At 33.3% G+C, this 25,755-nt stretch overlaps 3 protein-coding genes, 1 long non-coding RNA gene and 1 pseudogene across 5 annotated transcripts; 2 read left to right on the forward strand and 3 right to left on the reverse strand.

The window, feature by feature from the left end:
- The first annotated feature begins 7,109 nt into the window (after positions 1–7,109).
- On the forward strand, positions 7,110–10,553 carry LOC127248249 (RING-H2 finger protein ATL3-like). Its single transcript, XM_051270507.1, has 2 exons — positions 7,110–8,135; positions 9,879–10,553. Exons 1-2 carry the CDS (start codon positions 7,123–7,125, stop codon positions 9,961–9,963), a joined length of 1,098 nt encoding a protein of 365 aa, XP_051126464.1. The 5' UTR covers positions 7,110–7,122; the 3' UTR covers positions 9,964–10,553.
- A 174-nt stretch (positions 10,554–10,727) lies between these two features.
- LOC127248360 (protein PLASTID MOVEMENT IMPAIRED 1) lies at positions 10,728–13,584 on the reverse strand. Its single transcript, XM_051270656.1, has one exon. It carries the CDS (start codon positions 13,579–13,581, stop codon positions 10,864–10,866), a length of 2,718 nt encoding a protein of 905 aa, XP_051126613.1. The 5' UTR covers positions 13,582–13,584; the 3' UTR covers positions 10,728–10,863.
- Positions 13,585–14,764: 1,180 nt separating this feature from the next.
- LOC127248202 (uncharacterized) lies at positions 14,765–16,736 on the forward strand. Its single transcript, XR_007838048.1, has 2 exons — positions 14,765–15,114; positions 16,499–16,736. It is a non-coding gene; the product is annotated as an uncharacterized LOC127248202 (long non-coding RNA).
- A 215-nt stretch (positions 16,737–16,951) lies between these two features.
- On the reverse strand, positions 16,952–19,491 carry LOC127248201 (uncharacterized; annotated as a pseudogene).
- A 1,685-nt stretch (positions 19,492–21,176) lies between these two features.
- LOC127248339 (protein CUP-SHAPED COTYLEDON 3) lies at positions 21,177–23,746 on the reverse strand. Of its 2 annotated transcripts, none has more exons than XM_051270625.1 (3): positions 23,426–23,746; positions 22,863–23,143; positions 21,177–21,934 (listed from the first exon to the last, which is right to left on the reverse strand). In XM_051270625.1, exons 1-3 carry the CDS (start codon positions 23,652–23,654, stop codon positions 21,368–21,370), a joined length of 1,077 nt encoding a protein of 358 aa, XP_051126582.1. In that variant the 5' UTR covers positions 23,655–23,746; the 3' UTR covers positions 21,177–21,367. The 2 variants fall into 2 exon arrangements, with proteins under 2 accessions (XP_051126582.1, XP_051126581.1); XM_051270624.1 differs by having other exon boundaries at positions 21,177–21,937.
- Positions 23,747–25,755: the final 2,009 nt, after the last annotated feature.

A 25,755-nucleotide genomic window follows, 5' to 3' on the forward strand; every position in this document is an offset into this window, starting at 1 on the left:
ATAACACACATTTACTATTATTTTATGCATAATATAGAGCCCGACACATATTTCATTTGAAATATTACATAAAAAATTATGTTCTCAATTCAAAATATTATATCAAATACTTATTTATTTATATTTAATGCACACTTTTTTATTTAATAATGTACTATTTCGAAAAACAACCTAAATCAACAAAAATATTTTGAAAAAAAAAAAAAAACTAATTATTTTATATAAAATATATGAGTTTGTTTGACTGTGGTTTAATGTTAATTTAAATCTTCATTTAAATAATATTTTGATGTAATATTTTGTAAAATAAAATATTATTTATTTATTTAAATAAATCTATTTTAAATGTATAATTAACATATAAATTAATATTATACTTCATAATTAGTACTCATATTTAGTACTATACCATGCGAGTAAGTCCGACACTGGGCTAAAAAATTTTTAATGCGAAATTAATATACAAATTAATGTCATGTATAGTAAATAAATCAACACATACATTTATTATTATTTTTGTTGGAATGTGAAATTAAAATTATTGATTTTAATTATAAGAATTTATAAATATATATATATATATGACTCACAAGTTATCTAAATAAGACAATATGATATACTCGTATATTTTTTAAATATATATTATCACCGCTTCTCAAACTCAATATATGATCCATCAAATTTGATTTTGCTAAAAGTAACCGAAGAAAAAAGTTGTCGAGATTTTCCACGAACAAATTTGAATTTGTCAAGATTGATCGAAAATAGTGTAGCCGAAATAATCCACTTGATCAGAGTCGAAAACAGAACTCTCAACATCGTTATAATTAAAAACATAATTCGCTCGCTTACAATGGACCTAGAGTCGGAAACAAAACCCGCTCACTCTTAATAAAGCTAGAGTCAGAAATATGACTCGTTCACTCACAACAAAGTTAGAGTCGAAATCAAGACTGCCTGTCTCTAAAAAGAATTAGAGTCGAAAACAGAACTCTTGTTAGTGGAGACCGAAGTAGTAGAGACGAAAACGACGTGAAAATGACAATGTAACTATGGATACAAACATATACATTGATAAAATACTATAAAAACATATACTGTTGGATAAAAAATCCAATTGTGAGTTAAATGTAACTATTTTGGAATTTTAAGCATATATTAAGTGATCTATTAATTTATTGAGTTTAAATGTATTTAGTAAATGCGGGTCTCCAGTTTTGGAATCAGTTATGTTAAGCAATCTATTAATTTATTGAGTTTAAATGTATTTAGTAAATGCGGGTCTCCGGTCAATTAATAATAAAATATAATAAATTAGGGTTGTGATCTTATTTATTAATTTATTGGGCTTAAATGTATGTAGTAAGTGCGGGCTTCCAACGAGACTAATTAATAATAAGATATATAAATCAGGCTTGTTATAAACTCTCTATTAATTGTAAATCGGAATTCGCGCTAATGGAATCAGGTTAGATTTATTAACTTTATTTTCTTATCTCACGATATATTTGGTTTTAGGGTTTAATTTATGATCAGTTTCAACATATACAAGTATACAACGGGTCATGAATGTATTCGAAAAAAATTCGACTTTTGATACTAAATTTTGGAATATTAAATTAAAATTCTATTTTAATTATAAAAATTCGCTAACCCATTCATATCTACTATTACGATGCATAGGATATACAGTAGAACAATATCAGCACGTGATAATAAAATTACTTGCACATAGCAAAAATTAAATAATTAAATATAAGAAAGAAAACAATCGTGTTCAATTTATAATGATTTCTTTAAAAAAATAATAAAATAAAATAACCATATATTCGAACACCACGTAACGTAACGAAGTTTAAAATCAATATCGTTAGCAAATTCATAATCTTCAATATTAAAATATTTCATGTAAAAAAATTATTTAGTTTCTCACTATTCATTATTTTTTAAAATAATAAATATATAAATAAATCAAGATCAATATTTATGTTTTTTATTAAAAAAAATTAAAATTAAAAATAAAAAAAATAAAAAAAAATTAAACTAATGGTTTAATGGAGAATAAACACCCAGCTCGTTTTTATCTGTTAATTTAGTATATTTGATAATTAAAAATATATATAAAAAATTGACCTTAATAAATATATTTATTACAGTAAAATATGATATAATTTTTTGAAAGTATTTTAAGTATTTATAATATAAAAATACATATCATCTATTCATTCAGTCTTTTTTACGAATAAATTATATATATTATATTAATATGTGTATATTTGTATTTTTTAATAATATTTATGGAGAATTTTTTTATTAAGAAACATTAGGTGAATAATATTAATTTTTCATGGGCGAATTATATATACAATGCGTGTATATTTATATTTTTTAATAATATTTATAAAATTTTTTTATTGAAAATGTTGAGTGAACAATGTATTATTTTTTATTAAAAATTATAATAATATTATTAAATATAATAACAATACTATCTTTTTAAGAATCCATATAAATAAAATCCATATAAATCTCCTAGATTTCCTACCATATCATCTATATATATATATATATACCTCCAGGTCTGAATTCAATACACTTCACTTATAAAACTCCAGAAATCAAACTGCGATTCAATGAACTATAGGAAATAAGTTCCGACGTGAATACCTGAGAAAAAAGCTCCGACGAGAATACTCCCTGAGAAAAGAGCTCCGACGAGACACAACAATGGCTGCGGCCCCCGATTTGAACAACGATGTCCTTCTCGAGATTTTCAGCCGATTGCCCTTCCGAACAGTCGCCCAATGCTGCACTCTCAATCGATCCGCCAACGCCGACCTCCGCCACCGGAGCTTCACCCAACGCTGGATAGAAAATCACAGTCCGACCGTTTTCCACTATTCCGCCTTTGAGCCATTCATCTTCTCCAAAATTTCCCTAGGACCGCCGGCGGCGGCGGAGCCTCCGCCGCAAGAGACCTACACTGACATCGAAAAGAAGCTTCGGGTGCTCGACTCCTGCGGCGGCCTTCTCCTCGTCCGCTGCCGTCGTGACGACGACGAACACCTCATTATCAACCCAATCACCGCCGAATTCACCGCCGTGGACGGCGGTAATTCATTTCCAAATCGCGCCGGACTGGTTGTGGATAATTCGGGGATTAAATTGGCGAGTCTCCACGTGATTAGCGCCGATTCTCTCCGATTCGTTGTAACTGACGTCTCCGGCGGCGCCGCCGCCGTGAAATACACCGCCGATCACGCCTCTCTAGGGTTTACTCCTGCGCAGCGCCTGAATATCCGCCCCGTCCACGCCTACGGTTACGTTCATTGGCTCGAGTCAACCGCCCGGCGAATCGCGTGCTTCCACGTGGCAGGTAGGTATTCTAGAATCATCGATGGCCCGCTCTGCAACTATTCCAAATCGGATCTCCCTAGAAACGACGAAATGTGGTTCGGCGCAGTGCACCGCCGCCTCCACTTCGTCCTCAACCGATCAAACACCATAACCGTCTTCTCTCACGATGAGTCTGCAAATCAATGGCGGATCATCCACACTGTGCAGAATTTCTGCGATCCGGAGACTGACCTGTACAAAAATGGCTGGCCGATCTTCTACGACGGCGTCTGCCTCTTCCAGGTGCTGAGGAAGGTCGAGGGAGGGAAGGTGTACTCGTACGAACTCTCCACCGGAAAATGGAAGACCATCGCCGCCGTCGGAGGGTGGAGCAGTCACGACCACGTCTATTTGCCATTCCTTCCGTCGTTGCAGAGAATCTCCGGCGAGAATTTGCAGTACTCTTCGCGCTTTATTGATCTGAAAGCTGCCTTCCGTCGCCTGCAATCTCTTCTCATGGACTAATTCAAGAATCTTTTGATTTTCAACTTAGTAATTTCCTTTTTTTTAAAAAAAAAAAACAATATATTTGAGTTCATCTTCGTACTTTTTGATCTGTGCACCCTTACATGCATAGATGTTATACTCCATCATTCCCAGAGTCACTCGGTCTTTTAGGGTTTTTGTAACATATTAAAAAATAATAATATTTTATTGGTCAGTGAAATTACGCAAAAGTTTTTGATATTTTTATCTTTTTAAATTGTATGTGTAATGAAATAAGTATTTTGGTATTAATATATGATTAATTTTTTTGAAATAGAAAATGAATACTTTGAAATAAGATAAACTAAAATAGTAAAAGAGATATTTAAAATGGATAGTTTGAATTGTAAAGAAGAAAGTATAATTTTACTGCAAAAAAAAACTCAAAATAATTGGATTTGTGATGATCATATATATGAAAAGAAATAGGAAAACAAAAGGTCTAGATAAAATAATAAAAATTTGTAGTAAATTAGGATGTCGGGTCATTTTGATTTTGTTGGTTAACTCAAAGTCAAAGTTAAATTTTTAAGTGAGACGGATATTTATATTTTTTAACAAATATATATTGAATGCAACACATATTATGTTAGATATAGCTGTGGCAGTTACAGTGTTGTAATAGATTTGATAGTATATAATAATACTATATATACAACATGTGCTATATGATCGCTGTATGTTATATAATTATATATTTCTTTCGTTTCAATACAATAATCTTGTTTATCAGTTTTGTCGGTTTCATTTTCATAAATAATCATATCACTATAAAATTATTTTTATTTTTTCATTATTATTACACAATTGTTACTACTTTTTACACTAATACATTCATAAAGGCAAAAAAGTCTTTTATCCGTACTTTTTATCCACTACCAATAATATTCCTTAAATCTCGTGTCAAACACAACCCAAACTATAATTTTGAGACGGGGAATACTATTTATAGTATTTTTATGTATGCAATTAGCATGGAGTTGATAAATTCTCGACCCTAACCAAAAGCGTAGATACAACTGCATGATATTGAATATAGCATTGATTGTTATTATATATCTTCTCAAAATTTCATATATATATATATTTTATTATTATTTTCGGTAAAAGTGTCTCTCAATGAAATACTAAAATATTTATACTTTTTATTTTTTTATATTGTTTTTATTTTAAAAATAAAATAAATATTATAGTATTATTTTATTACACTATATATTTATAACTACTCATTTACACTAATCCGAATATAAAAATCAAATAAAAGATTTATTAATGGACAAAAGAAGGCTAACATATGATAAAGAATTTTTATGAGCATCATAAATGTAAGTCTTACACGAATTAATGCTATATGTAATCGACCTTCTTTATATTAACAAACAAATTAATGAACACGTGGAATTGAAATTGATTAAGGGTGTGTTTATTACGGGATTTGATTTTCGATTTTATTATTTCAATTTTTTTCATCTAAAAATATCAAATTAATCATCTATTTTTTATTTATTATATTACATTAAAATTAATTTTTACATTCAAAATATCATATCAATACATATTTATATCACATAAAACAACTATTTCAATTCAAAATTTTACTATTCAAAATCAAAACTTAAAATCTTACAAATAAACATACCCTAAATGTTTTCCATCGTTAGCTCATGCAAGATTAATTCTGAAGTACTTATAGCTGCCGACTTTTTGTCGTTGAGAAAAAAAACATTTAATTTTCAAGTTTATATATTATCACGTCTAATCTTGAATTGTTGTAATTGTGAACATTAAAACACATAGCCACTTTACTAGGCATGTTTATTTTTTATGTCATTGTTAATATATTTACAATATATTTTTTTCGTCAATTAATAAATTTTTCATTTTATTATTTTGGTATGTTCAAACTAAAATTTGTTATTTTTTCTTTAATAAGAGTTATTTTCGACTAAATACTAAAATACTCTTACTTTTTACTTTTCACATTACTTTTACTTTAATATTAAGTTAAAATAAATATTACACTAAGGTGACGGCTACAATCCTGAACAACATTGTTTGACAGCACATAGTATTACTACATATATTACACTATATATGTTAATATAATACAAATACATCACATGAATAAAGAACACATGTTATAGTTTCAACCGTACATCGTGTGTCATCTAACAACACACAGTATTATTACATACAACACATTGTATATATTAATATAATACAAATACAACACATGAACTAACAATATATATATTACAGTCTCATACAATACACACAACAATTGATTTTAACACATTAGATACTTTTATACTGCACACTTGTTATTATAAAAAAAATAACATATGTTGTATGCAATAATAATGTGTGTTGTTTGTACCTATAACGCGTGTTGAGTTGAATCAGCACCATAACCATCCCTATTATACTACTTTATTACACTATATATTTATAAAATATTAATTTACCTTAATTTATGTGCAAAAGTTAAATAAAAAACTTACCGGTGGATACGGAAGAGGGAGTATATATATATTTAATCAAAATTAATTTAGTCTAAATAAATATTTTTTAAGAAAACGTAAATATATTTTTTTTTGTTGAATGTCTTTTCCAATTTGATCACTTGCTACCAATTAATTAATTATTGAGTAATTATTTCGGTCCGCTTAATTAAAAACGTGTTTATGCATATATATTAGATAGGATAAACATGCATAAAAGCGCTTGAAGCTATTATTTATTCGTTTTTTTTTTAAAGGGTAAATTAGAGAAGAAATATTAATAATTTACTTCTTTAATTAGTGATTTAAATTGTAACAACCCATAAATCTAGGACACGAATAAACCATATTATTCTAGACTTTATTTAGACTTAAACCCAAAAATGGTCCAATTCCTCAATCAACTTCCCCACGTTTTGATGGACAATATATTTAAATCAATAGGCATCGATGGAATATTATACTAAATATAAAAATAATTTAGAAATTGCTATTTATGAAGGTGTGGAAATTTGCAGAAATGTCCCTGGAGTTTGGGGTTATTGTCATCAACCCCTCTGGAATTTCAGTTAGCGAAGCAGTTACTGCTTTTAACCATAGGTCTCCTACTTTTTATCTTCTTCTTCTTCTTCTTGTATATATATTGGCGCCGGAGACACGTTTTAGAGTGACTCCATAGCTGAAGCTTAGCAGAAATCATACGCTCTCGGTCTGTGTTTTGTTTCTATTATATTTCTATATGACAGCCCGATCGCGGTTCCTCGCCGGCGGAAACTCGCCGGCGGAACAACCGGGGCAATCGTCGCCGAATATTAATAATAGAATCGACTCAGATTTTGTGGTGATCCTTGCGTCGCTGCTATGCGCGGTGATCTGCGTGCTCGGACTCGTGGCGGTGGCGCGTTGCGCGTGGATCCGGCGATTTTCCGACGGTCGGGACGGCGAGGGGCATCAGACGACGTCGGCGGCGGCGGCGAATAAAGGCGTGAAGAAAAAGGTTCTGAAGTCTCTGCCGAGGCTGACGTACGGAGCTGACAGCGAGCTACAGGCGGAGGACCTAACGGAATGCGCGATTTGCCTTGCGGATTTCGCCGACGGCGAGCAGGTCCGTGTGCTGCCGCAGTGTGGTCATGTGTTTCACGTCACGTGCATCGACACGTGGCTAGGGTCTCATTCCTCGTGTCCTTCGTGCCGTCAGTTATTGAGGACGGCGTTTTGTCAACAGTGCGGGGGATTGCCGACGGAGCCGTGCTCGGCCGCCAGAATTCAGCCGGAGCCACGTGAAAGCCACGTGACTGCGTCGTCGTCACGTCGGACAGCCAGAATTCAACCGGAGTCACGAGAAAATCACGTGTGCACCTCTTCGTCACAGAACGCCGGAATTGAGCCGGAGTCACGTGAGCCTCACGTGGCTACGTCTTCATCACTTCAAACCGCCGGAATTGAACCGGAGCCCCGAGAAAACCACGTGAGTACGTCTTCGTCTGAGACCGGCGAAATTGAGCCGGAGCCAGGAGAAGACCACGTGAGTACGTCTTCGTCTCAGACCGGCGGAGTTGAGCCGGAGTCACGAGAAAATCACGTGAGTGGATCTTCGTCTCCGACCGGCGGAATTGAGCCGGAGTCACGAGAAAGCTACGTGAGTGCGACTTCGTCTCAGACCGGTGGAATGGAGCCGGAGTCACGAGAAAACCACGTGAGTGCGTCTTCGTCTCAGACCGGCAAAGTTCAGCATGAGCCACGTGATACCACGTGAGTACATTTTCTTCTCACTCGGCTTGATTACTGCATTAGTTACTAAAAAAATATGAGAGGTTCTGATTAATTAGGATAGAATTTCCATTAATTAGAATACAGTACAAATATATATATACATATATATATATTCTTGTACGTATATTATGATGCAGTTTCAAAATTTCAGAAAATTTTGGTAGGAGTTTAATTGTATTTTGCGAGAGTAAATACTGTGTTTGTATCGAAATCATGCCCATTTTAGTAGTATTTATATATATGTATATGAAATCCAAACAAACAAACCCCAATTTACAGTTTTCCATAATCCACTTGTCTAAGCTTATACCGTTATACATATCTGTTTCATGAATCTTAATACAACCTGTGTATATTTGATATGCTATTAAAAAAAAAAATGATATTAAATTTTAAAGTAAAGGATTATATATATTATAAAGTATTAAGTAAAATTTTAATTTAATATTTTCTCATAAGAAAAAAATTCAATGAACAATAAAATATGAGGATTAATAAGAATGTGGTTGTTTAAAGTTTATAACTCTTTTGTGTTTGTTTGTTTTGACAAAAGGAATAGAATATATATATTTTAAAAAAAATTATATGTTACATTACCTTTATTGTTTTTACATTGCCTATAAATTTTTTTATATTTCACATGTTTTTTTTATTGATTTTTATTATTATTGTTATACGTATAAAATGTACTTCTTCAGTCCGGATGATATATGTGTTATATAGGAATATATATTTTAAATTTATACATAATTTATTTATAGTAAATAAATGTATTTATCTAGTCATTTTTATTACTTTTACTTTAACCAATAATCACAATGAAATTTGTCATTATTTTTTTTAGTTATTTTTATAATTTTTTTTTTTTATAATACTAAGTTCGTCCACCTTTAAAAGTTATATTTAACTTTTGTGTTATTATACTTAACATTAAAAATATCTTTATATTTGTATAACTTTTTGTACAAATGCATTATATTAGTATTATAAGACATTAATAGAAATACTTTTGTATTTTTTTCTTGATTTATACTACGTTTTGATATAATAATTAATATTCAAATATCAACACGTAAAAAATAATTGTAACCTTTAGAATCGGACGGTGGAAGTACTTACTATTTATTTTTTTATCAATCTTCTTTTTCTATAAAAATAATACTTCCTTTGTCCTTTTTTTTTAAATAGGTCATTTGGGTTTTTAAATTAGATTAACAAATAATAATATTTTATTAGTGAATGGAAATGTGTAAGAGATTTTTGATAATTTTACCCTTTAATTTTATGTAAAAAGTAAATGTATTTGTAATTATACATTTGTTATTTAATTAATTTTTTTTTAAAAACATGAATAATTTGAAGTAGAACAGAGGAGAAATATTATTTTTTTAATTTTTATTTCTGATATTGTGACATAAATAATCTGAACTATGTTTCTTCATTTAATTTTATTCAAATTTTGCTATTTGGACTCTGCATTTTCAGTAAAAATATATTTTTTTTCTCACAAAATATTCCATTAAACATCATTTTTATACCAAATCCAAACCAATTTTTTCTAAATTCAAACCTAAAAAAACACACAGTTTTGAAAAATATTCTAGACGTTAAGGAATCCGGAAAAACAAAAAAATAAAAATAAAAATAATAATAATAAAAAAAAAAAAAATTAGAGTTGAATATGTTGAGAAATTCTTGTAAGATTTTGGATCTACTTTTTAGGTGCACTCTTGACTTAGAGCAGGCTCAAATTGTGAAGCCTTCCGAACCCAGTTCGAGCGGTTTATGTCAAACGGTCGAAAAATGAATCCGCAACGGCCGTATTGTGGAGTACAAAATCTCGATCTCGATCCACAATCGCGGTGCCCTAGGTGCAGGTGCAGGTGAAGGCGCCGTCGACGTGAGGTATTCTCTCTCATTTCTCTTTCTCCTTCCCCTCTTCTATGTATTCGATTTTATCTCTTTCTCTTCATCTTCTCCCCGCGGTACTTCAACTTATTGTTCTATCTGATGAGAAACGAATAGAGATTGGGAAAAATAGGTAGAGAAGAAGTAAGAACATACAAAGCGAAATTTCCACTCACCGGAGTTGGAATCGCATCGACTGTCGCTTCAAAACTAACCGCCGAGCTCCGCTTCCGACGCCGTGCTAGGGTTTTGATAGATTGGGCGGGAGTTTTGATATTATTATTTTATTGTGAAAAATTAATAAGTTCTTTTTTTTATTGAGTTTTTTCTTTTACCCCAGTGCCCCCTCAATCATTAGTGGTTCAGAACGAGTCAATATAGTTTTTTACTAATCTTCTTCATCAGTAATGTAATGAACTCAATTAATTAGTATATTCTCCATCAAATTTATTACTATATTTCTGTCTCATTTAATTTGTTGATCCTTTTATTTTTTTCTATTATATATTTAAAATTTATTATTTATAATTTTTTTTTATTTTAATTAAATAATAATCACGTTAATATTAATTTATAATAATTTTTATTATATCATAATTATTTTAACTAATACATATTAATTATTTATACAGTATCTAAAATTTTGTGCTACCACAAATTAGCTTGGACGGATGGATGGAGTATATAATTTTTAAAAATAATCGGAAGTACACAGAGTAAAAGAATTAACGTAGTTTGGACAACATCAACTAGTAGTCTCACCTCACCTTGTACGTAATTTTGTTCTTCGGACATATCCTCATTTATTGAATTTCACGTCAGGATTTCTTATCTGTTTCAGCCACATATCCGCCATAACACGGGCGGAGATGCTCCACAGAATACTCGGCCCCGCCGCCGTCGCAGCCGGCCGGCTCGGCTTTTTTCCGGGCTTTCCGAGCCCGTACGCCACCAGCCATTGCAACGCCGTTAGCCGTTGCCGCTCTGAGCTCCACGCATTCTTGCTCCCCGATGATGCTCTCGATTTTACGCCCCCGACTTGCAAGCTCCCGACTTTGTACACCCGCTCGCCATCGCCGGAAAATTTCTCCGACGTCGCCTGAATCAGCGCTATCATCGGCCCTCCGACCGCCTCGTATTGTCGCAATGGATCGCGCAATTGAACGATCACGGCCACCGTTATCGTCTCCGATCGAACATTATCGTCGTCAGTGTTCGAAGTCGTAACTTTGATCCAATCCTCGACCGGAATCGCCGATGCGAGAATGTGATCGTAGGCCTTGTTTCCGACGACAGTTTTCGCGTCGAGCGGGGAAACGTCGAACGGAGCTTCTTCGTCGACTATATCGCCCTGAATCCGCAGCGCGTCGATCGACATGCTCTCGATTTTCTGCATCGAGAACGCGAGAATGTCGTCGACTGTCACCGGTTCTTCAGCGACGTTCCAAATCCCCGTCGAAATCCTCTCTTTCCGGGCGGCGCTCATTGCTTTCCCGATTGTTTTCACGGCGGCGACGGTTCGAGCGGCGCTCGAGCTCGCGCGCTCTTTGCTCCTCCCGTGGATTATTGCCGATGCGATTCCTTCGAACGCGATTTGCTCGGCGGTCTTGCCGCTCAGCTCGTCGATCGGCATCGCCGAGAAGATCTCCGATGTCAGCTCGTCGACGCCGACGGCCGCCATCTTTTGAAACAATTCGAACCCCGTCTTGCTCGATTGGAGTACGACGGGCTTCGACAATTGCATCGCGAGTTTCGGTGTGTCTTTTTTTGAAACTACGGTGTCGAGAGGATTCGCCGCGGCTAAGTAGCCGCCGTTTCTCGTCTGCACCACGCAGCCGAGTCCTTTTCCGAGATCGGGTAGATAGACCTCCGACTCTGCCTCGTCAGCAGTCGATTCATCGTTCTCGAGCTTGAGAGGCGGCATTTTGTCGTAGTCGTAGTCGTCGGGATTCTGGTTATCGATCTCGGCGGCATCCTCGAGCATTTGCAGAAACTCTCTCGTCACTTTGTCCTCCTCGGCGTCCAACTCCGGCGAAGCGTCGTCGGCGTCGTTTTTCGCCTCCTTCTCGTCCGCCATCAACGATTCGAGCGCCTTTATCTGCTGAGCAATTGAGTCGAGCTCCGTCAATCGTAGAAGATGCGATCGATCTTGCATGACAACTTCTTTCACAACCTCCATCTTGTCCGAATTCTCCTCCGACCGCTCTTCTTCCTCCTTCTCCTCGCCGTTTTTTTCTTGAATCTCAACTCCTTTCTCCACGACGTCGAATTCCGGAAAATCCACATCATCCCCCTTCGGCAGCGGCGCCGCCGCCGGAGCCGGCTCGTCTAAATTCAAATCATCCATATCGTCGATATCTGGTTCCGCGCCTTTCTTCCCGTCAGTCGACGCCTCTCCCCGACTCGTCATTCTCGGACTAGGAACACTAAACGATGATTTCGACTGTTTTCGCGCAAATGACGACGGTGAATACATTCGATTTTTCTCCATTTTCGATGACTGCCCGTCGGCCTGACTGTATATCCCGACGCCGCCGTCTTTTTCCATAATCTGAAACCCGAGCTTCACGACGAGCTCGCCGCCCTTCGCTTTCCCGTCGAGCTTATAACTCGTGTCCCATTGCCGAACACGGCTGCCTTCGAAGCTCCTCTCGACGGATTGCCGTATAAGGTTGCTTAAATCCACCGTATTCCTCCCGAAGTCGAGCTCGCCGGCGTCGTACGCCGTCACATATATCAAAAACGGGCGTGGCTCGAACTTCATCGCCGCCCCGCCGCTCGCCGGAGCGTAGTAAACGTGGCACCTTACGAAGAGCATCTCTTCGAAATCGGCTCCTCCGCGCACGACTCTCGATGGAAGCGTCTCGACTGCGCCGTCCTTCGTCTCCTTCTTTCGAACGCAAACCGATAGCCGCAACCCGTTCATCGACGCCGGAAGGCCTTGGATCGCGACGACCTCGACGGAGAACAAACAACTAATCTTTTGCATGCCGATATGCGACAGCGCGCGTATTGGCTTCCAATTCCAAATCCCTTTTTTCTCCAATCCCGCCGTGACCGTAACCGTACGCTCGTCGTCGTCGCGCCACTTGCTCTTCCCCTCCGCCACGATGCTACCGTCCCGACGAGCCGAATCCTCGGAATCAAGCTTCGTCCGGGACCGCCACGGCGAGAGAGACATGCGCCTCGGCCGCGGCTTCGAATCCATCGCCGAGCTACTTTTCTCGTTCGTCGACGGGTCGTTTCCGGCGAAAATCGGCGGAACGGCAGTTCGCGGGAGTGCGAGGGAAGCCGTTCTTCGGGTGTGCGATTGGTACATCGTTTCGCTCAGGGCTTCGAGTTCGCGAACAATGATCTGATTGTCCGAATCCGGATCGCGGGAAGCCATGGCTCCGAGGATGTTAGGATGAAGGGAGTGTTGTAAGGGAAATAAGTGGTGGGAATGGAAGTGTGTAATGAGGGAAGAATTTGGTGTGTTGTGTGAAGAAGTTGAAGAGGATAAGGCAATTGATGACATTCTTTCTTTCATGTTCGTTTATGGATAAGAAATAAGAGATGACAAAATCTTACAATGGGCTCACTTTTTGTTCTCACCTTAATAAATTAATTGAATCAATAATTTTACTAAGAAAATAATAAATTATATATATAAATTATTAGATTTTATAAATGAAATGTTAATATATGTTTATTGAGCACTTTAGATGTAAAACAAACTTGAGTTAAAAAGATTTAGTTTTACAGCTAATTTACAAGTTATTAAATTCAACCAAAATTTTATTTATAATGTGCTTGGGATAAAAAAAAAAAAAAAAAAAAAAAAAAAAAAAGCTAGAAATTGGTTGCAATCTTGTCACGCCAGCAGCGTCGGGGGTTTAAGAAAAAAAATGAATATTCTATAACAAGCACAAATTAACGGAGAAATGTGAACATTTTATTTAGACGGTGGAAATTTATATTATTTTTCATTGAAATATGGCTTTGTTCAACAAAATAAATTTTTAATTAATACGATATTCAACATATACAATTTATATTATATTTTTTCATAAAAAATTAACATCTAAGCAAAAAAATATACTCCCTTCGTCCCATAATTAAATATTCATTTATTTTTTTCATGTAGTTTTAGAAATATTGATATTATATTTAGTATAGTATGAATAAAGTAGAAATGACTAAAATAACATTGCTAGTATGTATGATATAAATGTAATGATATTTGTGTAATATATTGTAAATTGTAAGGGTATTTGTAATGTTGGTAGATAGTACAGTTACTTAAATAAAAATGGATACTTTGTTACGAGACGGACTAAAATGGAAAAATGGATATTTTGTTATGAGACGGAGGGAGTATAATTTCTTATATTAATAATTCGATTTCTCAATAATTCACATAAAAATATATATATTTTAATCTAAAATATTAACGGTGTGTTCATTTTGTAAGATAATTTGAAAGAGTATTTTTTTTTAATGTAAAATATAAAAATAATAAATATGTATAATAAATTAATATTTTTGAAAAAATATCTACGTTTTTTTAATTATTATTATTATTATTGAAACAACACACCCTAAATAAATACAGCCGAAATGAATAAACAGCCACAGGTCATGATATTCTAAACATTTTGGACCCTTTTAAAAGAATTGGACCGTATTATTAGGCCCAATCTGTTAGAAGCCCGACAAAAGGTGCAAAAATTGTGATCGATCAGTCACTGCGTGGCCTTATTTATCGAGCAGCGAAATCAGCAGCGGCCTCCGGATCTTCGTTCCTCACTCGATCGCCATTGCAGCATAAGGGAAGGGAGGGAAGGAAGCAAGCGAGGAAAGGGGATTTTCCGCAGTCGCAGGAGAATTTTGGAGAGATGTTGTTCGGAATTATGAAAGGCGAGCCGCTGCTGACGAAGGCGGCGGCTGTGGCCAAGTACGGCGTGCTTCCTGGCGCTATGCTATGGGCGCTCATCTACTCGCCGCCCGATTACGCTTTGCCTAAAAAACAATCCGATTCTGGATCCTCCGCTGCCTCGAGTTAGACGAGGTTTGTTTTTGTTAATCTTCTCGGTCGTTATATTGGTTTTCGGATTACGGATTTTAGGTCAAGGTTTTGATTGCTATGTTATACGCCTTGATTTTGATGGATCTAGTAACATCTTTTGCTTAAATTCTTTAATACTAATATCTGAATAGATTGAAGGCAGGTTGATTTCGCGATATTGGTTGGTCAAGCGCAATGATTTACTGTTTATATTTGAATTTGAAAACTGCTGTCAATGATCGTTTGGTTAGCTGTTCATGTTGGCTTTGAATTGCAAAATTGTTTCAGTTTTGGATATTATTTATTAATGCAAACTGGGGATGAAAAACAGATTGTAATTTCAGATTTTCGATTCGGCTTTTCATTCAGAAAGCATTGATAGATTTAGTCCAAGGATTTGAAAGGAATTTTTGTTACAGGAAGTTAATTTTTTTTCAAAATTTTGAGTTAAGGATGGCTTGTGCAAGTACTTTTGCCTATTCAAAGCAATTCTTGGTATCTCCATTTTGGATCCATCTTGATATTGTAATGGAGTTCGAAAATGAGAGGATTGGAGTTACTTTGGTTGCTAGTTTGTGTGTGTTAGTATAATAAAATTGTCATACATTGCAATTTTTTTGCCATATATAATTCATTGTCTGTTTTGAAAATTGCAATCAATGTAATAACATTCAATGAATAATGAGTTATTGATGTTAGAGAATGTGGGAGTAACAATTGGCTTTTATATTGGTATTTATATACAGTTGAAGCTTTGAGGTTGTGCTTAAATAGGGATTTGGTAATTGTTGAAAAAAATTTGTTATATGCTGAAAGTATTATAAAAGCATGTTGTTGAACAGTATAAAAATCTGTTGAACCATGGTCAACGACAAAAAAAAAAGGGAATCGATTGAACCACATGTAAAATGTGTCGAATATTGTGGTTCATGACAGGATCCAGATCTTTATTGAAACTCGAATCGTTAGATGTATTTGTAAAGAAAAGGAAGTTGTTAACCTTTAAGGAATATTTGTTTGGTTTTGGTTTGAGTTTTTTTATTTGAGTTTTGATTTAAATAGTATTTTGATGTGATATTTTATGAGAAAAAAGTATATTTTTATTGGAACGTGATTTTTATTTGAAGTAAATGTGAATGCTGTATTTGGAGGGCTTTCCCAAAGTTGCAAATAGCGATTACACATTTATGCTGATATTCATTAGGTAACAACATTGCATGCCCAAGGACCATTCATTTGTTATTTAAGTTTATTCTTCTACCTTCATTATTAATTTACACTAATTAAAAGTTTTGCTCAAATTTTCCATATCTCCAAACTTAGAAATGTCATCTATTCCTTCTTGATGAAGATCAACTGACTTAGTGATTTTTTTTTTTGGATCCAGTTCTTAATGTGCATCTTTTTCGATGGATTTGTGGGATCTTGGATGAAGACAGTATTGAATAATCGTCTTGCTGCTTCATTGCTGTAAGACTGCTGTAAACGTTCCTCAGGTTCTTTGTAGTTGTGCTTTTTCTACCTCTATAGTAACATTTGTGTTGTGGTAGAATTTGATGCATGTTTAATGTCATGCCTTGAGTTTTCGAGCTTCAATAAGCTTATACATATGTCTCTTTCCGTAATTTTCTTTTAACCTAATCATATGCAAGAATCGTGATCAACTTAATTGCATTCTAGACTTCAAAGAATCTTTTAGCGGAAAAAAAATCTGCATCCATCGATGAAATTTATGCTCAAATGGATGATAATTTTGTACCTTTTGCCTTTTACAGTACGAAAAGTATATGTGATAGAATATGTTTTTTTTTTTTTTTTTTCTTTTTTATGACAGCAAAAAAAGAAACGGAAATGTAAACCTTTTGAGTTTGGATTAGATTTGAATTTGGTTTTATCTAGGCACAAAATGAACTCGAGCAATCAAAGCTTGAAGTTTAGTAAAGTCGAGGTGCTTAATCTTACTCAGGTTAGTTGTTGTGAAGCTCAGTTCAAATTGCCTTCGAGTCAAAGAAGTTAATATTAGGGATGTCGATCCTAGGATAACCCGACGAGCTCAATCCGTTGTGTAAATGTAAGAAAATTGCAGTATTAGATTCGGCAGGAGATATATTCAGTGTGCAACGAATAGCGGTTTCATCAAAAGAAATAATAATAATAATTAAAAAATAATAATCTCATGTTACATCAAATATATTTTCACTCACGAATCATGATATCACCTACTTAGTTTTTTTATTAACAATTTTCAAAACTCCAAAAACTATCAAGATTCCTAGAGCCTTTAGTGTGGTGAAAAATATAGAAAATAACCATAGATAAAACTAAAGAAACATGAATTGAAGGTGCCCAAAACTACACTCAAAATTTACCCCCAAATCTAAGTGACACAATAATCTCAAGTTGTATCATTTCTTAGCCAATTCTGCCCATTTAGCAACACAAACATTTTCAATTTCATCCGCGTTTTACATACCTCTCGTAGAACTTCCAATCCGGCATCGTGCACATTGTCGCAAATGCCGGCCAACTCCCGATCAAATTCTTCACCGACAAAACCTGCAACACTTCCAGCCGAGGCTTATACCTCTTGTTGATGCTCAACGACAAGGGCAAGCTCACGACGCATGCAGTATTGTACCTGTTGAAATATTTTAGATACTATTATTTATATTTTATTTCTTCATCATCCAATTGTGTGCTCATTTGATCGGACAAAATAATTTTTAAAAAAATACATAAAAATAGAAGCTTTTACTTTTTAGAATAAAAAAAGAAAAGTAGAAAAAAATAGTAATTTTTCACTTTAAAAAAAAAAAAAAAAAACGGGAATAAATTTAATGATAATAAATTGGGATGACAAATTTGATTGGTTTAGATTGTGATTTGATTATATTCATTAGCTTAAGTTGTTTTGATTGTGTCTGCGCAAGCGCAATTATGAGATTTCTGTATAATATTTTAACAATACCGCCTCCAGTTGGCCGCACCACTTCTGATCTTCGCCTCCGATAGCCCAAACACAGTCGGGAATTTGCCGAACACCGCCGCAATTTCATCCGCCGTGAATCCAAATTCCTACAATATGATTGTAAATGAATCAAATAATTATATGATCTAATCAAGAGTCAATTTGAAATTTTGATGTTTGTATTCGAAACTTCCATACAAAAGTGAAATTTCAAACATTTGATTCAGACAATAAAATATATACTACAATATATACATAAATACTTTTAGAATTAAATAAATCAAACTAAAACATGATATTGTAATTATATTTCAAAAAATCAAATCAAATCAAATAGTATCATTTTAAATATAGAATCTAATTATCCATACCTACCTGCAATGCCTTCATTTTCACAGTCCAATGATCCATTGAGAAACAGAACACCCCCGGAATGCGACAGCGATATCATCGTCGGAGAATCCGAGTCGCCGGAAACTCGACATTTTGGACTCCCAGGTTTTGTCCGACATCGAATTTAACACCCTCACGGCGTGGATGAACCTCCGGCTGGACGTTTTGACGCCTAACTGATCGACCTTGTCTACGAACTCTTTGACGTCGTCGGGCCTCCGGCTGATGAAGCGCGGAAATCAGCGAATTATCCACAAGATCTGATCCATGGACACTCCGCAGCTGTTGTGGAGGAATTCGACATTGGAGACGACATAGTTTTTGAGGATTTTCGAGCTTAGTAATCCGGCCGATGATTTGAGGAGATCGGCGGATGCTTCGGTTCCTAAGAGGCTCCTCAGCGTGGTTAGGCCGGGAAAGATCATTTCGGTGGCGCTTGCGGAGAAGATCCATGGATCCTTCGCGAGAATCTCGACGAGGTCGGCGGTGGAGAATCCGAAGTCGGTGAAGACTCGGATTCGCGGCGTGATGGTTTTGTCGACGTTGGTGAAGAGCAGTCTAGGCCTCGATTGGAGGATTTTCTCGAGCTGTGAGGTGGAGAAGCCGATTTGTTTGAAGAAGGCGAGCACGGAGGAGGATTTCTCCGGATTGCGATAGGCGCTTGACGGCGGCGGCGATTTTGGAGGCGGATTCCGGGGAGAAATTGTGGTTGTGGACGAGGAAGTCGTAGACGGTGAGTTGAGTCGCCGGTGAGGTGGAAATATGGTGGAGCGGCGGAGCCAGGCAGAGGGAAAACGGATTCTGGAAGCGCGAATGGGGAATATTCCGAGGAGTGCGCCGATCATGATTCGGAGAATGGAACAGTGGCGAAGCGACGGCGAGAAATTCCGCCGGCGGCGAATTGGGGGTTTAGGGTTCTTCAGTCGACCCCGGATGCTTATATATATGTTCCTGATTTGTTTATTCGGTCACTCCAACCGGGTCGGGTCGCTCAATTTTTATTTTATTAGAATCAATTTTGTTTAATAGATAAATAATACTCTTTCCGTTGGGAACAAATGATCCTTTTGATTTGAAACACTGTTTTGTAAAATAATTTGAACGAATTTTTTTTTAATATAAATTATATAAAATTATATATAAAAAAAATCTTAATATAAATTATAAAAAATTATAAAAATAATAAATATATAACATACTCTTCCGTTCAAGAGTAAACTTTATAATTTACTATTATTCATTTTCTAACAGAAAAATTTAACTATCAGGCAAATATCAAAATACATATATATATATTATACATATATATATAATACTAATTTATTGTTTTGGACAAATATATTTTTTTTACAAAAATAATACATCAAATAATGAGTGTATCTAATATATTAATTTTTTAAAAAAATATATTAAAAAACAATTTTGTTTATTTTGGTTTATTAATATATATTAAACCACAAAATACAAATACTTAAAATTATAATATATACTCTCTCCTTTCAACTTTAATATATATATTTATTTTTTGTACACGAATTAAAAAAAAATATTAATATTATACTAATAATTGGTAGATATAATAATATAAATACCAAATCATCTTTACTTTTATATATAAATGTATAATTAATTAAATATAAGGCGATAAATAAGTGTAAGAAATGTATTAATAATCCGTAGTAAAAGTCTACCGTTATTAGAAAGAAAAATGTAAATTTTTTAATTGAATAAATGAAAATAAAAATATGTAAATGTTAAAAATTGACAAAAGAATATTATTTATTAATATATTTTTTTATTTTTTAAAAATTCAGTTATTTTGATCCATCGAAATTAAAAACTAAAAATCATAATCGAACTGAAATAAAAAAATAAAATAAAAAAATTATGAATTCGATTTTTGAGTGAATTGGACCAATTAATGAATAGTCCAAATCGAACAATTAAGATGCGGACTCTTTGGCCCGGCCAATTGGACTCGGCTCAAATATTATTGCATGTTAATTTTTTAATAATAATTATTATATAAAAACATAGTATATATTAACAAAAAATTTATAAAAATATTTATATTAATATCTTATAAGTTTAATATAAAAAAATTTGTAAAAAAAATTATTCAAATATAAAAATATTTTTAATATTAAATGCAATAATCCAAAAAATAAATATGATCCTTAAAAACGAACGAATCAGGGAATATGTAATAGAATATTTTATAAAAAAAAGAAAACAAAACATTAGTTTTAAAAGATATACATAATTCAAATAATAAAAATTTTGGATTTGAGTACTAAATAGACACACCCAAACAACAAAACACTGACACACGTGGCACTAGTAGTGATCTCATCAAAATCACAGCATATCTATTATCTACCCATCGCATCATATATAATTCCTTAATGCCAATGCCGTCGGAAATTTTTATTTATTTATTTTTTTAATAATGGTATTATTTATCTAATATTATAAATATTTTTACAATTTATAATATATTACATAAATATTATTATTTTAATATCATATCGTATTAATAAAATTATTTTAGTCATTTTTATTTTTTTTTATATCTTAATATAATACTAATATTTTTTAAATTATTTAAAAAATATATATATATTACGAGATAAAGGGAAGTATATTAATTAATCAAACTCATATATATCAACTCAATAATATATATATATATATACAGCAGTGGGTCTGCAGGCATGGCATGGCTACTTCACATACTCGAGAATCTCTATCTAGATTCTTTCTGCTACCTAATTAATTTCATCACAGATGATGATCAGATACAGTAATTGAATCTAGACTCGCCATAATCGAGATCTAACGGTAGTGATCAATTCAACAATCCAGATACATATATATATATAATACTGTATCTATCTACCACCACTCCAGATTAGCAGGCTCAGATGATGACATCACCACATTACCAGTAACTGCTGCTGCAAGATTCATGGCATCATCATCAAAACTACTATTATTATTATTATTATTGGCAAATATTTCAATTTGTGGGTAATGGAAGTAGTGGGCCCCTGGAAAACCCTCTTTCTTGCAACGTTTCTGTTTCTTCAGAGAAGTAGAAGAAGAAGATTCAGCAGCAATAATGGGGGATGATGATAATGATGATGATAAGAACTTGTTGTTGTTCATGAGTGGGAAGAAAATATTGTCAGATTGGGATGACTGATTATGGATTAGGGTTTTCAGATATTCTTGATCATCTTGGATCATCAGATCAATTGGATTTGGGAAATTAGGGTTAGGGTTTTGGTGGAGATTGATCATTTGGGGATGATCAATTAGGGAATAAGAATTATTAATGTTGTAATGATTATAATTAGGGATTAATTGGGGTTGCTGCTGCTGCTGCTGCCCTAATTTCTTCTCATGAGCTGCTCCTGTTGTTGCTATTTTGTAAAAGATTCTGCACATTACCCACTCATCCTGCTGCAAATTCAAAACAATCAAATTAATTAATTATAATTATATATGTCAGTAATTTTATTTTATTTTTTCTCAATTTTTACTAGACTTTGTATTTTTCAAAAAAAAAAATAAACTACTAAATATTTATTTTAATATCAAATTTAAATCTAAGCTTTCATATAGCCTATGTTACACATAACTGTTGAGCAACAGCTTGACAAATTAAAGGAAAAAAAAGACAAAAGACAAGAAAAATACATCAATTATTGGCACAGCAAGTCAACCCCAATCACCACAAGGGACAATTAGGGGTGTGGTTTTAAATTTTATTATTTAAAATTTGGTAGATTTATTTTTAAAGTTTTGATATAATTCAATTTTTTTAAAAAAAATATCATCTTAATTAATATATTTATCAAAATGCCATCTTAATAAGTATATTTATCAGTCTTATAAAGAATTACATCAAATATTAATTATTTATTATTCTTAAAATTTGAAAAGGACAAAATTTCTCGAAACCTCACTGTCGAAATGGAGCTCAATTTGAAATTTAATTTGATGCATATATTTTTAAAATATAAATAAATATAAATTTGTAAGGTATATGTAATGTGTAATATAATAAATAGATAAATAAATCTGCACTTTGATCGAACAAATAAAAATAAAAAATTATTTATTTTATGAATGAAAGGACAAGTATATATATTAAAAATATAAAGTTAAAAATAAAACCCTAGGGGTCTTTTTTTTTTCCTAGTGAAAAGAAAATGAAAAATTAATATGACTCTCTTGGAATGAAAATAATATTTAAAAAAAAAAATTATAAAATTTTAAATAATAAAATTTTTTGAAAAATCGGCAAAAAAAATACACAATTAACCAAATGAATATCGTAATATAAATGTAGAGAGAGAGAGAGAGAGAGAGAGAGAAAGAGGACCTTGGTGTTGTGGGATTGGGAAGAGGAGTGAGAAAGGCGATACTCGTGCATAACCCAATTGGTCTTCTGACCACGTGGAGCTCTCCCCTTGTAGAAGACCAGGGTTTTCTTCATCCCCACCAGGGCCTGGACCCCACTCCCGGACCCGTACACCTCCCTGTCTTTTCCGGTCGCCTTCCAGTACCCGGCGCCGGTCGCCCGGTTCGTCCTCAGACCGGTCGGGTACTTCCGGTCTCTTAAGCTGAAGAAGTACCACTCTCTCTCCCCCATTTTCGCCACATCTATCCATATATCCAATAATTAATTAATTAATAAGTCTGCAGTACTGCACTGGACTATTGAAGACGACGATGCCTAGAGAGCTAGAGAGAGAGAGTGAGAGAGAGACTTTACACACAAATATGTGTATGTATATATAATTAGGTGTGGTAATCATCAAAGTGACGTAACCAGATCGACGAGACCATACATACCTACGACTTAAAGAAATCAAAAGCTGCTTGCTTTTCTTACAGCCTTTCCAATCATCATCTTAATTCATCTTGTGATGTAAGAGAGAGTACCTGGAAGGTGCCATGGCTCGCAGCGGTTGAGGTCGAGCTCAGAGAAGGAGTTGGAATGAGAATGGAAGACCTTAGAGGCAAGGTAGAAGGTGATGAGCTCTTCATCTGTGGGGTGGAATCTGAACCCAGGGGGTAGCCCTATCCCTTTCTCGCTCCTCTCCTCTCTCTCTACGTCCACCTCACACAGGATTTCCTCCATCATCGTCATCTTCATCTTCATCACCACCATATATATACTTACATATATATATATTTGTAATCAATCAATCAATCAATCCTTCTCTGCTTCTGATGATGAAGAAGTTGTTCTTCAATTTATGGTTTTCTCTCTCAACTAACGAACTAGGGTTGGATGAACTGAATGAATATATAATAAGAGAGGGGTGCTGTAATGTGCTGGGGGGGGGGGTGGGGTATTGGATTGACTATGATTGATTGATTGATTGATTAATTGCAGATGCATATCTTACCACTTCTCTATATACATTTATATAGATATAGAGAGAAATTATTTGCTTTATTTATATGCACACACGTGATTTTGTGTGTAATTAATTTGTAGGAATGGTAATGACGAAATAAAAAAAAATAAAATAAATGAGATTATAGGAATTGGGAAATTGAGAAGAGAGAGAGAGAAGCACTGAATCCGAAGGGAGATTGGGATTAGATTTTGGGAGGGTACCTAGGGGTGGTAGGGGGTGGGGGAGGGGTAGGAGTAGGAGTAGGGGGTTGTCATAAAGGCTAATGTGCAGAGCAGATGGCCTGCGTCTGTAAAAGCCACCTGAGAAAGCTCCCAAAACTGGCAATCTAAATTACCAATATCCCTCGTATAATGGATACTACTCCACGTCGTCCCATAAAAAAATATACTAATCCCTCGCATTTGCTTTTTCACATCAATTTTTAAATATTAATATTATATTAAATTGTAATAAAAAAAAATAAAAAATACTCCTATTAATATAGTATAATATAAAAGTAACGATATTTGTGTAATATATTGTAAGTTGAAAGGGTACTTATTATGTTAGGTAGATAGTACAATTAATAAATTATGAAATGGTAACCTTGTTTTGGGACAAACCAAAATGAAAAATAATAACCTTTCAATGGGACGGAAGGAGTACTATTTTTATTTTTTTATGTCCTAAAAACAAGAATATTATTTTCCTCCTTCTCATAACAATGTATTTATTTTTTTTTTGCACTAAATTTTATAAATATTAGTATTGTATTGGGATATAGTAGGAATAAAGTAAAAATGACTAAAATAACCTTATTAGTATGGTGTGATATACATGTAATGGCATTTGTGTAATATATTGTAAATTGTAAGGGTATTTATAATATTAGAGTTACTGAGAAATGAAATTGATAACAAACTGAGAGAATATTTTTTTATTTAATAATTATACTACATATTTAACATAACATAAATAATATCTTTATAACTTCCAATATATCACACAATTTCATATGAACATTTTTGTCTTTTTATATTACACAATTTAATATGGACATTTTTGTCTTTTTCACTATAAACCAATATAATATTAATATTAAAAAATCTACATATAAATTCCAAAATAAGATACTATTTTCTAATTTAGTAATTATATAATTAATACTTTTACAATTTTCAATATATTATACAAATATCATTATGTTTATATCATATAATCTAATAAAGATATTTTTGTCTTTTTATTATAAATTAATATAATACTAATAGTATTAAAAATCTATGCGCAAAAATTAAATAGTGCTCTTTCTATTTGATGGTGATTGTATTTCTTTTTATCGTGTAAATGTGTGTTCATTTAATCAGATACAAATTTCATAAAAACTTCTATTATTTAAAATAAAAAAAAATTATTTAAAAAATGAGAATAAATAATAACCAAAAAAAAAATGACAATACATTTGGATGCCATAGAGATTAGAGAGTATCTTATAATCCCACAATATATGTTTACAAATTATAGTTATTTTTGTTTTTGGTTAAAAAGTAATTATTTTAAATATTATTTTTTACAGGTATTTTTATTTTATAATCACTTAATTATTTTTACATTAAAAAATAAAATCACAATTATATTTTCTTTACTTTAGAATATCGATTATAATTAAAATATTATTATTTATTAAATTTTACAGTAAAAAGTAAATATCTATTTATTTATTGTTGAAAGATAAAATAAAAAAACTTGAGTACCTATTGTGTGTGTAAAAAGTAATAAATTAAATTAATTTAATTTATATTTGTTAAATATGATAAATATGGTTAAATTTAGATTTGTTAAAACGGGTTAACGGGGCGGATTGGC

This window comes from Andrographis paniculata, unplaced genomic scaffold (assembly GCF_009805555.1).
Source record: "Andrographis paniculata isolate CXL003 unplaced genomic scaffold, ASM980555v1 Contig33END, whole genome shotgun sequence".
In the NCBI taxonomy this organism is placed as follows: Eukaryota; Viridiplantae; Streptophyta; class Magnoliopsida; order Lamiales; family Acanthaceae; genus Andrographis; species Andrographis paniculata.

Coding starts and splice junctions, on each gene's coding strand:
- LOC127248339 (XM_051270624.1), bottom strand. CDS start 23,654: ATGGTGGTGATGAAGATGAAGATGACGATGATGGAGGAAATCCTGTGT. Junction 23,144..23,425: donor CGAGCCATGGCACCTTCCAG/GTACTCTCTCTT, acceptor ATATATGGATAG/ATGTGGCGAAAATGGGGGAG. Junction 21,938..22,862: donor CCCAATCCCACAACACCAAG/GTCCTCTTTCTC, acceptor TTGAATTTGCAG/CAGGATGAGTGGGTAATGTG.
- LOC127248249 (XM_051270507.1), top strand. CDS start 7,123: ATGACAGCCCGATCGCGGTTCCTCGCCGGCGGAAACTCGCCGGCGGAA. Junction 8,136..9,878: donor CATGAGCCACGTGATACCAC/GTGAGTACATTT, acceptor TCTACTTTTTAG/GTGCACTCTTGACTTAGAGC.
- LOC127248360 (XM_051270656.1), bottom strand. CDS start 13,581: ATGTCATCAATTGCCTTATCCTCTTCAACTTCTTCACACAACACACCA.